The sequence below is a fragment of the Coenobita brevimanus genome, chromosome 2 (assembly GCF_032717465.1).
Source record: "Coenobita brevimanus isolate Jiangsu-jjx chromosome 2, ASM3271746v2, whole genome shotgun sequence".
Lineage (NCBI taxonomy): Eukaryota > Metazoa > Arthropoda > Malacostraca > Decapoda > Coenobitidae > Coenobita > Coenobita brevimanus.
Genome location: NC_136955.1, coordinates 306,410 through 319,790, shown reverse-complemented (window position 1 = coordinate 319,790; position 13,381 = coordinate 306,410). Strand labels below are relative to the sequence as shown.

Below are 13,381 nucleotides of genomic sequence, written 5' to 3'. Positions count from 1 at the left end.
ACTCGCACTGCTTGAATACTGTGTTGTGGTGACGTGAAATTCATTAAACTGTACTCATGAGGTAGGAAATGAGTCTCCTTGGTTACTAGTCAAGTCGGCTCACTCCCACTACTTGAATACTGTATTGAGCTGATGTGAAATTCAATAAACCGTATGTACGAGGTACGAAATGAGTCTCCTTGGTTACTAGTCAAATTAACCCTCTTTGCCAGGTTAAACACACTATGGATGAGGAGTGAAGGAAGGATCCATTGTGGGGGATATGGAGAGAACAGGAGATTAGGTAGAGGGAGGGAGAGAGGGAAGGGAGAGAGGGAGGAAGGAAGGAGGGAAGGGTTAGGAGGAAGGATGGAAGGACACGATGGAAGAAGAAAATAGACTATGAAGAAAAAGAATGATATGTTTGAATAATAATAAGAAAAATTAACGTGTGTGTGTGTGTGAGAGAGAGAGAGAGAGAGAGAGAGAGAGAGAGAGAGAGAGAGAGAGAGAGAGAGAGAGAGAGAGAGAGAGAGAGAGAGAGAGAGAGAGAGAGAGTTCTAAGAAAAATAAGGAAGAGATATGCATACAAAGAAAATCAGAAAGAACGTCATGAAGGGGGAGGGGGAGGGTTTGAAGGATGGAGAGAGGGATGGAGGGATAGAGGGAGGGAGGGATGGAGGCAGGAATGGAGGGAGGGAGGGATGGAGGAGTGGAGGAAAGATAGGGAAGGAGATACTCGCCCAGGAAGATTCCACTCCAAACCAGATTCATGAGTAGTATTTACAAAGCCTCCCAGGTCCGTAACACCCTTTCCTTAGCGATTTATTTTGCCCTTTGCACCTCATTATATTCTTGTTTGTTAATGGTGCAGACTATTTTATTATTATTATTATTATTATTATTATTATTATTATTGTCCTAAATAAATAAATAAAAGAATAAATAAGTTGGTCTTTGGCAATTGTTGTTAGATACTGAGGCTTCTCTATGTTGGAAATTAGTTAGGCGACATTATAACTACAGCCGCCATACCCCAGCATGGCTGCTATATAAACACAGGCCGCTTGACGTTTCGCTACATTACTCTTTGTGCCGCCGTCAACGCTGCTGCCCTCTCCACAGCCTCAGCACCACCTCTCCTATGGGATCCTTCGCTGCGGATATTCGTGCCTGGTATCCCTTCTGCGCTGTGAGGTTAAGAGGAAGGAGAGAAGATTTCCTACACAGATAATTGGAATCTTAGTGGTCAAGACTGGCTCAGCATTGGAGGAGTTGCATGCACTGGAAAAATTGTGTTAGTCTGAGAAACTCGCGTGGTTTTGGATTCGAGTGATCAAGACTCATCCAGCTTTGCAGACGAGCGACGAGAGAATGGATGGAAGAAATTTTTAAACCAGAGATAAACTGGAAATATACGTTTGATGAAGGTACTCAAGTAAGAAAGAGCAATAAATGGCAGACGACATACACTTGGTCCTCATGTAGCACAAAGCAAATTCTGGCCAGATAACGCAAAAAGTACCTTGGTCAACATTCCATCGTTGTCGCATCGCATAACAAGAGAGAGACTAGGAAACTACTTATCGGCAGAGGGACTAGCAATCAACATGGCTCCCTTACACAGACTGCTCAAGCCTCGCATACGCCTACCAGTCAAAAAACACAGCCAAGAGGAAACGCACCTTGCAGTCCGTAGTCACCTGGATGCTACCTGTCCTGTCCTGTCAACTTGCCGGGGCGAGAAAGAGAGACTACGAAATTCACACCTCGATTTCAGCAGTCAACGCCCTCACTCCTCGCCTTCCATACCGTCTCCCTCCAGACTGAATCGCACCTTCGCCTCCACCAGCCTCACACCTGCTAATAAATTTCTGTTGAATCCTGTTCGATTTTACAACACAACGTCGAAGGTGAGTCGCCCATGTTTGTTCTGCTATACTCTTTTCACTCTAACTTGGCCTAAAATTGCCATCTCTCCATACTGAATTACTTTAGCAATATATTTACACTAAAATTTGATGCTAGTCACGAGAAAGTGTTATCAAGAAGAATCTAGAGCGGAAATACTGTCTCTCTATCACTGAGTTAGGTGAAAGAAGCTACAAGAGGATGAAAACCTGGGCCAAGTTAAGGTGAAAGAATTAGCCTAGAGTCCTTCGTTGCTATCATATTAATTTATGTAACCTCAAAACCTCTTATCATTTCTTAAGAACTTAGAAGATTGTGTTAGTCTGTGCTACAGTGATGTGGTATAATTCATTGATCTTATACAGGTAACCATCGGGGCAGGGTTAAGAATTTTGGGGAACTCTAGGACACGGCATAGTACGGAGACCTCCTAAGACCATTGTTGGTAGAACCCATTAGTATAGATATCCACTGCCTTTTTAGCCTTACCTGCCCTATACTGTACACATTTTTAAAACTGAAGACAAATGGAGGAAGGAAAAGCAAATCAGATATAGAAAAAGTTTCCACACACCAGACGACAGGTATCCTCCATTCATAAAAAATCTGTTAGTTTGACTTGGGGGGGGGGGCACTTATCTGGGGAAGCAAATTTAAAAAAAGAAGCGGCAGTGTGATGGTCAGGTCATGAACCCTACCAGATTGATAACGGTGTCTATTGCTATTTTAGGGACAAGAAATTCCTAAGATCAATATTCAGTCTATCTTGTGAGGACCCCTTATGTGTGAGGTCACTAGAGGTATGGCTCCAGTAGTTCCCCCATCAATGCGGCCCTGGACTGGGATTCTCGAACACACTTACGATCGTTTCCATGTCCTAACTCGATATTTTTTTCTCGCAAGAAGCACTAGAGTCACGGGATATTCTTCATTCCTCATTACTCGTCCATCTTATTAAAAAAAATATGTAAAATACGACAGTTTTCCTCCCGCAACCAAGACATTTAAAAGAGGAACAAGGGGCGTGGTAAGACTTTGCACTTTTCATTTTCTAGTCTTTCCTGGGTTAAATAATCACAGTTAAGACAGGAAATCGATCGTATGTCTGAGAAAATTGCCATTATTATTATTATTATTATTTACGTGACCCACAGAGCGGATACCACTCGTCCCTCCAGAGCACCTTGGACAACTTGCACCCTGATTCTCGCTCCCTGTCTCGTACCAACGGGGCAAGAGCGTCGTTCCAGCATCGCCAGCAGCTGAGTCACGCACGACGCATAGTGGTGAAGCTGGGATCCGCTGTGGTCACCAGGAAGGATGGCTGTGGACTCGCGTTGGGCAGGCTGGCGTCTATCGTTGAGCAGGTTGGTAGTCAAGGAGCTTTTATTCTTGGTAGTCAAGGAGCATTTATTTTTGGCAGTCAAGGAGCTTTTACTATGCCACTGATGGTTCCAGAGGCTTTTATTTAACATAGGATAAACTAGAAGGATTATAAATATCACTTATCACAAGGCAGGATGGTTGTGGATTTGCACTGGGCAGGCTAGTAATTATTAACCTTGTTAGTATATATTACATGCAGACTCAAATCCAGAAGGTGTGGTTCCAGAGGCTAAATGGAAAATGAACTACTCCCTCTATCCATCTATCTACGTTTCAGTGCGCCGAACTCCAAAATGAGGGCTATGAACTGCTGATGGTAACTTCGGGCGCAGTGGCATTCGGCGCGCAGAAGATGGCGCAGGAACTCATCATGTCACTGAGCATGAGGCAAACGCTGTCCGGCCGAGAGAGCCTGCGTGGGGTGAGTTGTCATTTTTCTTCTCTCTCTCTCTCTCTCTCTCTCTCTTTCAATTCTGTCATTTATAAAGCTGTCAGGATACGTAACCCTATCAGTGGCTGTCTTTAGATGTACTCCTATCAGTAAATGACTATATTATCACAAGATCAAAAGTTGCAAAGGGAACTGAGGAATCATTCTGGCCTTGATGACTCTTGTGAAGCCGACAGGTACTAATTCTAAGTCTTTTTGGTCATGCCCTTATGTTCTAACTATATTTACCTTTAATTCCGTTGCCAGGAGGAGGTGAGGAGCATGCTGGCGCCAAGAGCATCAGCCGCCGTGGGTCAGTCTGGTCTCATGTCTCTGTACGAGGCCATGTACGCCCAGTATGGGGTCAAAGTAGCACAGATCCTCATCACGAAGCCGGATTTCTACAACAGCGAGACCAGACAGAACCTCAACTCGACCATCAACGAGCTCATATCCCTAAACATCCTGCCCATTATCAACACAAATGACGCTGTTACGCCTCCGCCCCAGGTAGACGAGGAGATCAGCAAGAAGTTGGATATAAGGGATAATGACTCACTCGCAGCTCGTCTGGCCGTGGAGATGAACACAGGTAAGATACTTATACTGGTTCTATACGGGTATTATCTATAACCAGACGCCTCAATCCCATAAGGGCTGGCCACAAACAATATCGCCTCCACGTCGCCGCCCCGTACCCCTCCATTTCGCTGCCCTTCCCCCAACTCACACACACCCCTCTTTCATATACCTCTCCACTCCAACCCACCATCTCATCCTCGACCTCTCCCTCGCTCTGCCCTCCCCTCTTCACCTCACCCACAAACACTCTCCTAGTTAGTCTCTCACTCTCACAGGAATTATATGGGTCCTATGTCTTGAGCTCAAACCTTTGACTTCTATAACGTGTTTCATTAGTATACTCTTGCGGTCTTCAGACGATTTTATAGATATAAGAATAGAAGTTTTTGATAGGGGAGGGTTAGGTAAGGACTTCATTCATCTTCTCAGCACCGGGAATCCTTCGTTGGTTGAATAAGATCGTTCCTGTGAAAAATACGTCATCGTGCTGAAGGGGTTGTGTCGTAGTCTAAGTACCTTTTGAGACCTCGTAAAAAAATTTCCTTGGTGGTTTATTCCGTACACTACACATCAAGGTCTTCTTCTGCGTTATTTATGCAAACCATGTCGATATTGAAATGATATTAATGACATACAAGAAATTGCCAGCATTTGTTTAGATGTTTTATATATACGGTAAATGTAACAAAGCCTAATTTAACCTAACCTAACCTACCAGATTTGCTGATTCTGATGACGGACGTGGACGGCATCTACAACAAGCCCCCCATAGCTGAGGGTGCAAGACTGATCGACAGCTTCGTGCCTCAGATGATTGGTGAAGTTGAGTTTGGCCAGAAGTCGACAGTGGGCACGGGTGGGATGGATTCAAAAGTCAGAGCGGCGAGTTGGGCGCTGGACAGAGGAACATCGGTGGTTATCTGCAACGGTCTAACCCAGGGAGCCATCAAGGGAATTGTGCAGGGGCGGAAAATAGGCACTTTCTTCACGGCTACGGATGACAGTGGGCTTGAAGTGGAGGTTTTGGCCAAGAATGCACGTCGAGGTAGTCGCTTGCTTCAGAGTTTGACTGCCAATGAACGTGCTGGTGCCATTCTGACTTTAGCTAATCTCCTGGAGTCTAGACAAACTGATCTTCTAGCAGCCAATGAGTTAGACTTAGAGGAGGCCTTGAAGTCCGGACTCTCAAATGCTCTGACTGCACGCCTGCAACTGACACCTACGAAACTAAGTAGTCTTGCAGATGGGTTACGCCAAATCGCTGCAGACTCCAGAACAATATTGGGCCGAACGCTCACGAAGACGTTGATCGCTGATAACGTTGAACTTCGCAAGATCACCGTCCCCATTGGCGTCCTCCTCGTCATTTTTGAGTCCAGACCTGACTGCCTTCCCCAGGTAGCAGCTTTGGCCATAGCAACAGGTAATGGACTTCTGCTAAAGGGTGGAAAAGAGGCCCAGCATAGCAACCAGGCTCTTATGAAACTCGTTAAGGAATCACTTGGTACTGTAGGAGCGACGGGTGCAATCTCGCTGGTCACCAAAAGAGACGACATCTCAGACCTGCTGCAGCTGGAGGGCGACATCGACCTGGTGATCCCCCGAGGCTCCTCCGACTTGGTGCGAATGATCCAGGAGCAGTCAAGGTCCATCCCAGTGCTTGGCCACGCCGAGGGAATATGTCATGTTTACATCGACAGGGCCGCTGATATGGACAAGGCGGTTACGATTGGTAAGGGGAAAAAAAAGTGCCTTAGCTCATAATGATTTTCACATTGTGAGTCATATCCTGTACTATACTTTTACACCACTGTACACCTTCCCTTTCTGTCTCATCATGCAACTGGCAACACCATATGCGACTATCTATAAGTGTACAATGTAATGGAGATGCTGTTGTTTCACCTTTACCCACCACCTTTACCCTCAGAAATATTCCCTCACAGCAACGTACAACCAGGTAATTATCTATCCCTTTCGCCACGCAGTTCGTGATGCCAAGTGTGACTACCCATCGGCCTGCAACGCCATGGAGACTCTCTTGATCCACCGTGAGATCTTTGACAACACGCGTCTGTTTACCACCGTGTGTCAGATGCTGCAGCAGGAGGGCGTCACCATACACGCAGGACCCGCGCTAGCCAAGCTGCTAACGTTTGGACCACCACTCGCTCAGACCTTCAAGTGAGTAACCACTCGACTGAACTGAAGGCTTATCTCTTCAGTTCTTCGCAGTACTTCCTTCTTAGCGATTTATTATGCCTATTGTACCTTTATATCATCTTCCTCGGCGGTTTGTTTTTTCATAGTCTACCTATTTATCGTCTTTCTCAGCTATTTAAATTCTATATTTTAATTTCTTAACCTCTTTCTTAACGATTCATTTAGCATATTTTACTTTTTCATCCTCTTGCACGTTTGCCCACTGAAGCCGACGAACCTACGTTGATACTAGAAAAATATGTGACGTAAATTAGAAGTCTGGAATTAAGGTGTAATATGCATCATAAATCGCCAAGAAAAGAGAGCTTAGAAATCTCCTATGTCGCCCAGGATGCGTCTCATGATACTTTGTTTTCTACCAGTGCAAGCATGGCTGATTAATGTGACTGTTAGTTCTGATATCTCTGTTCCAATCTGTGTCAGCAAAACAAAGCTCTCCTCTTATCTGATTGTCGACGCTCTTGACTTTCGTACTTTTATAACCTGATATGACTGACCTACCCCACATTAACTTTATCTGCTAACTTGACAGATCATTATATTACCTTTTCTGTTACAAGAATAGCTCATCTGTCCTGTTCTAGCTTGCCATAGAAGAGAGGCTTGTATTTTTTTTTGGCATAATGCCGAAATAGAAATATTGTTTGATTGCCATCTCCTGTTGTTATATTTCTTGACGTTTTTATCCGTTTATATGACCTCAGTGAAGTTAGTGCTTCGTGCAAAGATAAAAACCTAAATCCCAGGGTTGAGTCACGCGACCTTGATTGCATGATCGAGGTGGATGAAGACCTGTAGGCGACCATGAAGCACATCAATGGCTTGCCTTTATTCTGCTCATACCCTGTCCATAGCCTGTCTAAACTGTCTTCATATAAAACAAAAACTCTGCTTCCAGGGTTGAGTTTGGTGACCTGGAGTGCATCATCGAGGTGGTGGAGGACTTGGAAGCCGCCATCGAGCACATCCACCGCTACGGCTCCTCCCACACGGATGTCATCGTCACCGAGGACGATGACGCCGCCGAACAGTTCCTCAATTCGGTGGACTCGGCGTGTGTTTTCCACAACGTATCGTCTCGCTTCGCTGACGGGTACCGGCTGGGTCTGGGCGCCGAGGTGGGCATCAGCACGGCCCGCATCCACGCCAGAGGACCCGTGGGCATGGACGGCCTCCTCACCACCAAGTGGGTGGTGAGGGGAGACTGCGCCGTGGCATCGGAGTTCACCAAGGGGTACAGGAAGTTCTTGCACGAGGCTTTACCCATTGATGAAGAGAACGGAGCCATCTTGGCCGAGGAACAAACGTTTACTCAGTGACTTTTTTCGTCAATGAAGCAAACCTTCCTTGAACATATACCCATTTTCAGACGATTTGCTTTTCTTCCTCGAGACTTTACCAAGTGATGAAGAGAATGGGACCATATTGACTGAGGGACAAACAGCTGTTCAATAAAAAATACTAAGTGAGTGGTGAGGGAAGACTGTGCCATAGCACCGGAGTTAACTAAGGGGCATAGGAGGTTCATGCAACAGACTATACCCATGAATGATGAGAACGAAGCCGCCTGTGTTGAGAAGGAAACGTTTACTGAGTGCCCTTTTCGTCAGTGAACCCACAACTGCTTGGACGTACTCTCATTATAGAACAGCTGGATTTCTAGATTAACTTTCTTAGGACCAGTAGGTGGGTAGGTTTTCAGTGATGCCATCTTCACTAAGGAACAGACAGCTAAACAGTGACCACTCTGGTGTCAAGTTCCATTGCACTGGGGCTGTTTCAGGACTACGTATTGACGATCCACGCAACTAAAATCTCTAATCATCATTTTTCACACACACACACACACACACACACACACACACACACACACACACACACACACACACACACACACACACACAAAGATCCACCAACTAAGAATATGTAGCTGATGTAAGTGCATTCCACGAACAAAAAGGAAAAAAAACACTGAACAAATAGTGAGTCACTGTACTCCTAGTGAATCTGAAGGACACAGAGTTTATTTTTCATCTGTGGACGAAGAGTGAAGTTTACCCAAGTTACTAGGCAATTTGTGGGCTCCTGCGATATGCTAGGATGTCTTAATTCGCGTTTGAAACCCTTAAAAAAACTTATTTCTGTGCCATATCACTAACTCCACAATATGTTCTAGAAGGATTTAAAGTTAAAAAAATATATGTATGTATGTACATTGCGATTAGGAATATAGCTTTATCTTTTGGTCGATGAATTACTAAACTCTTACACAAAATTCTGAGAAGTTTGTTGGGTTTCGCAGATAGCATCACTAGGTTTCAAATGTCATTGTTCACTGTCTTGCGGTTTATCGTAGGGCAGTGGATCGATATTAGAGTCCGCAATAGTACAGTTAGGGATAAAAGTCTACCTAACATTTCATATCTGCTACTTATTATTTTCCTCCCGTGGTTAATATTAAAAAATTGTGAGTGTTGGTGTTTCTCTGTAATATATCCCATACTTCTCGCTCTCCTCAGCTGGCTAATATTTTTAAGCCGGGAGAAGTCTGTAATATTATCATCTACATCTCTTTTTCTTCTTGTACTAATATTCCTGAACTGAGAGAGGTTTGACAAGTTTCTGTAATATTTCACCAACCACTCACTTTCCTTTGCTGGTTAATATTCCGAAACGAAAAGGCCTCCCTACGATATTTCACTTCTGACTTTCCTCTGCTGTCTAATATTCCTAAACTGAGAGAGGTTTGGTATGATTCCCTGCAGTACTTCACCTACTTCTCACTCTTCTCTGATGCTAATAATCCTAATCTGATAGAAGCCTGGTATGCCCTCTTTTCTCATATATTTTTCTCTCTCTCGCTACATCAAGAAGTGGCAGACATAACCCAAATGTTAAGCAGACGCGGTGAAATAGGACACCAACTTTTTGTCCTACTGTCGCACACAACTCTTGCATATGTTTCAGTGTGTGTGGTACTGTAGTTACGTAGTGATACGTAAATAGTGATAAGTGATTAGAGATATTTATGTGACAGGTAGGCATATTTCTCTTTAAAAAAAAAATAATGACAGTGAAGATGAGTTTATATTTCCCATTGTTTGTTGATGGTGGTAAGCGATGAAAACAACGGCTCCTATGACTCTCTCTCACCTGGATAAAATAATGTGGGGTTAGCTGGAATAATACTGGAATTTTTCTGAGAGAGAGAGAGAGAGAGAGAGAGAGAGAGAGAGAGAGAGAGAGAGAGGGTGAGAGTGTGTGTGAGTGTGTATGTGTGAGAGTGAGAGTGTATGAGTGAGTGTGTGTGAGAGTGTTAGTGTGAATGAGAGTGAAAGTTTGAGAGTGTGAGAGTTTCAGAGTGAGTGAGTGAGTGTGAGAGAGTATGAGAGTGAATGTGAGAGTGCGATTGAGAGAGTGTGAAAGTATGGGTGTGAAAGTGAGAGAATGAGACAACGAGAGTAAGAGTGTGAGAGTGACAGTGTTGAGAGTGAGACAGTGAGAGTGTGAGTGTATGAGTGTAAGAGTATGAGTGTGAGAGCATGAGAGTGAGTGTGAGAGTGAGTGTGAGTGAAAGTGTGAGAGTGTGAGTTTGAGAGAGTGAGAGTGAGAGTGTGAGAATGAGAGTGAGAGTGAGAGAGTGTAAGAGTGTAAGTGTGAAAGTGAGAGTGTGAGAGAATGTGTGTGAGAGTGTGAGAGTGAGAGTGTGAAAATGTAAGAGAGTGAGAGTGAGAATGAGAGAGTAAGAGTGTGAGAGTGTGATTGTGAGTGTGAGAGTGAGAGTATGAGCGAGAGTGTGATAGTGCGAGAGTAAGAGTGTGAATGTGTGAGAGAGAGAGAGTGTGTGAGAGTATGAGTGAGAGTGTGAGAGTGTGTGAGTGTGAAAGTGTGAGAGTGAGTGAGAGTGTGACAGAGTGAGAGTGAGAGAGTAAGTCGGTATTAAAACTAACTACCGTAACATAGAAAGGAATGTTAAGGTGCACAATAAGCAAAATAAATCGCTAAGGAAGAAGTGTTAAGATGCTTTCTATGGTTGCTGGACGTCGTATCCCTTCCTCAGCGATTCAATCTGCCAATCACATTTTAATATTCAACGTATTTTGTAATATATGCTTACTATCTCGACGATATATTTCTTGAACAGTCAGAGAGAGAGAGAGAGAGAGAGAGAGAGAGAGAGAGAGAGAGTTGATAAATCTACACCAATATCAAATCGCTTCTTCCCACGCTCACGCACACTGTACATGCCAAACTTGATGACAGACGAGGCAGGCGTTGACGTGATATTTCGTTCACATACATACATACACACACACATACATACAGATACGTATATCCATCCATCCATGCATCTATCCATCCGTGCATGCATACATACTTGCGTGTGGATTCATTCATAAATTCGTCTGTTTCATATCAACAATGAGAGTAAAACGATCTCTCAATAGGCTTACAACTGCGTATGAATGGGCAGCCAATGAATGAAGACAATGTTACTCAATGAGTATGTTTACTAGTGTGTAGCGTATGGTGAGTAAATTTAAAGGGCGAATGAATGGGTTGTAACGGTTGTAGTAAGTTGTAGCGTTTCTGAATGAATTACTATATCTACTTATTTCACCATATATCGCCCAAGCTGGTCGATTTCTTGTTTGGTGGATAATCTTATACATGTAACTGCACATTTTAGAAACTGCTTTTATCTAAAATAAAGCGTAGCACATCGAAAAGAAGCAAAATTAACTTGTGTTTACATTTTCAAATGAGTCCATTGATATATACCGCCACACTCTTGCCATACGGGGATTAACGTTACACTCAGTTAAATTTACGCGAACTCCGAGGTCTTATCATTGTTGTAAACATTTTGGTGTGTAAACATATGGGCACTGAATACATTTGATAAAAACGGCTTTCTTTTTTTCTTGAATATTTGCTGTAAAAATTAACGTATTTATTTTTGCTGGAAGTGTCTAGAATTTACCCTCAGCGGCGGCCACTGCAGTCTCTCTCTCAACATCCGCGCCAGACTCAGGTGTCAAAATTGTCCTCACTCAAATTTAAGCGAAGTCTTAGACAATATCGTTGATGCAGATACTTGAATATGTAAGTAAACGTAAAATAAATAAGTCATATTAAAAACTAGTGATACTTTGCTATGAATACCTGTTATAAAAGCCTCATATTTATTTTTCTGGAAGTATCTAATACTAGGATTCAACCTCTGCATTTGAAACTCCCGCTGGAACCTCGCCGTACATTGGTAAACATTGCCTTCACTCATATATCTGGTGACTAATGTCTTAAGTTTGTATCGTAATGTATAAAAAGTCGTATACTGAGTGCATTTGATAAAGGACTAGCGTTGTTTTGCCCTAATTAAATAGCATAAATGACTCATAACTGTATTTCTGGAAGTGTCTGGTAATCCTTTCATTTCAGCGACGGCCATTGCAGTCTTTCTCAACAGCTGTGCCGGACGTAAGAGTAAAACTCATACTCGCTCAATTTTAAGCTAAGTCTGAGGCAATAGTGTTGATATAAATATTTGGAGATGTAAAGAAAACTCAAATAAATACGTCATAATAAAAGTTTTCGGTATCTTGCCGTGAACACACGTAATACTAACTTCATGATTATTTTTCTGGAAGTGCCTGGTAATTATTTTTCCCGCTCCTCAAATGCTTATAGTTTTGTAGAACCGATTTCACACAATACACCTAATCATTGTACATAGGAAGGAGTTATTTCATATATTATACTCACCTTAATTAATTCCCTGTGGATATAATCGTCCAAAGGGATAAACAGCATAAAAAATAAAGATAGATAGTTAAAATACTAGAAGTATTTGGCAATTTTTACTTCTGTTTACTGTCCAGCGCAGACCGAGTGGCGCTGCGGCAGTTGGTTGCTGACGACGGGGGGTTTTATATGGCCAGAGGGACTAAGGCTGATCCCCCACCAATACTGACTGCCGAAATGTTTCCGTAATTTTTCATTGCTTCTTCTGTATATGCCTTTATATCACTATGGCAATGTTAGAAACAGATGGTACTGTATTCTGTAAAAAGAAAAGAATAAGGCAACTATGTAGCGATAATAGAATGAGATTAAGATATTTTTGTCATCATACAGAGGCAGCATCCAGACCTCTTCCCACCAGTAAGCTCCAATAAGATACTAGAACTGTCGCGACCATGAACGGGTTGACAGCACCCGTACCAACACTTTTAGCTTCTCATGAAATCGTTTTGTGTTAGCTGGATGAAAAAAGAAAAAAAATAGAGATATTCCAGCGGTCGTCTTTCACCCTGACGGCGTATATTATGAAGTGGTATTATTTTCACTTCAATACTTAGTTATGGTTTTGTGAAATTTGATGTCTTGGCTATGAAGTAGGAATGAGTCTCCTTGGTTACTAGTCAAATTTATTCTCCAGTCGAATTACATTTAGCCACTGAGCTGGATGAGGTTAGGGATCTGTGCCAGACGAAATTAAAGACGAAAGTTTTTATCTCCAGACGATTTATTTCTCCTAGATCTTGAAGGTATAGTTAGATCTAGAGCCGGATTCTCATCGGTTAAGGAAGCTGCCTAACATCTTTTCTTAAGCGATTTATTTTGCTTATTAGACCTTACTGTCTTGGTGTTACATAAATCCTTCAAATATCGCCATACTCTGCATTAATAACGTATAAAAGGATGTTAGCTAGCCTTATCCAAAAATAAATCGCTAACGGAGAGGTGCTAGGGGCTTCCTTACCCTATGAGAACACCAGCCACAGCCCTCATTAACCCCTCCTCACTGCTGGCTGTCTTTAATATGAATAAAATCGTCTGGTGGGATGAAGTGTAAAGCGAAAAATG

General features: G+C 43.0%; 1 protein-coding gene across 1 annotated transcript; it reads left to right on the top strand.

Annotated features, from left to right (window-relative positions):
* The first annotated feature begins 1,589 nt into the window (after nt 1-1,589).
* P5CS (Delta[1]-pyrroline-5-carboxylate synthase) lies at nt 1,590-9,581 on the top strand. Its single transcript, XM_080265676.1, has 7 exons — nt 1,590-1,892; nt 3,069-3,257; nt 3,554-3,697; nt 3,974-4,298; nt 5,007-6,020; nt 6,277-6,472; nt 7,410-9,581. Exons 1-7 carry the CDS (start codon nt 1,590-1,592, stop codon nt 7,828-7,830), a joined length of 2,592 nt encoding a protein of 863 aa, XP_080121802.1. The 3' UTR covers nt 7,831-9,581.
* The last annotated feature ends 3,800 nt before the right edge of the window (nt 9,582-13,381 follow it).

Excerpts from the sequence above, each read along its gene's own strand:
- P5CS (XM_080265676.1), top strand. The coding sequence starts at position 1,590 with ATGGCTCCCTTACACAGACTGCTCAAGCCTCGCATACGCCTACCAGTC. Across the intron at positions 3,698-3,973 it reads GCCGAGAGAGCCTGCGTGGG|GAGGAGGTGAGGAGCATGCT; the intron begins GTGAGTTGTCAT and ends TTCCGTTGCCAG. Across the intron at positions 6,021-6,276 it reads GGACAAGGCGGTTACGATTG|TTCGTGATGCCAAGTGTGAC; the intron begins GTAAGGGGAAAA and ends TTCGCCACGCAG.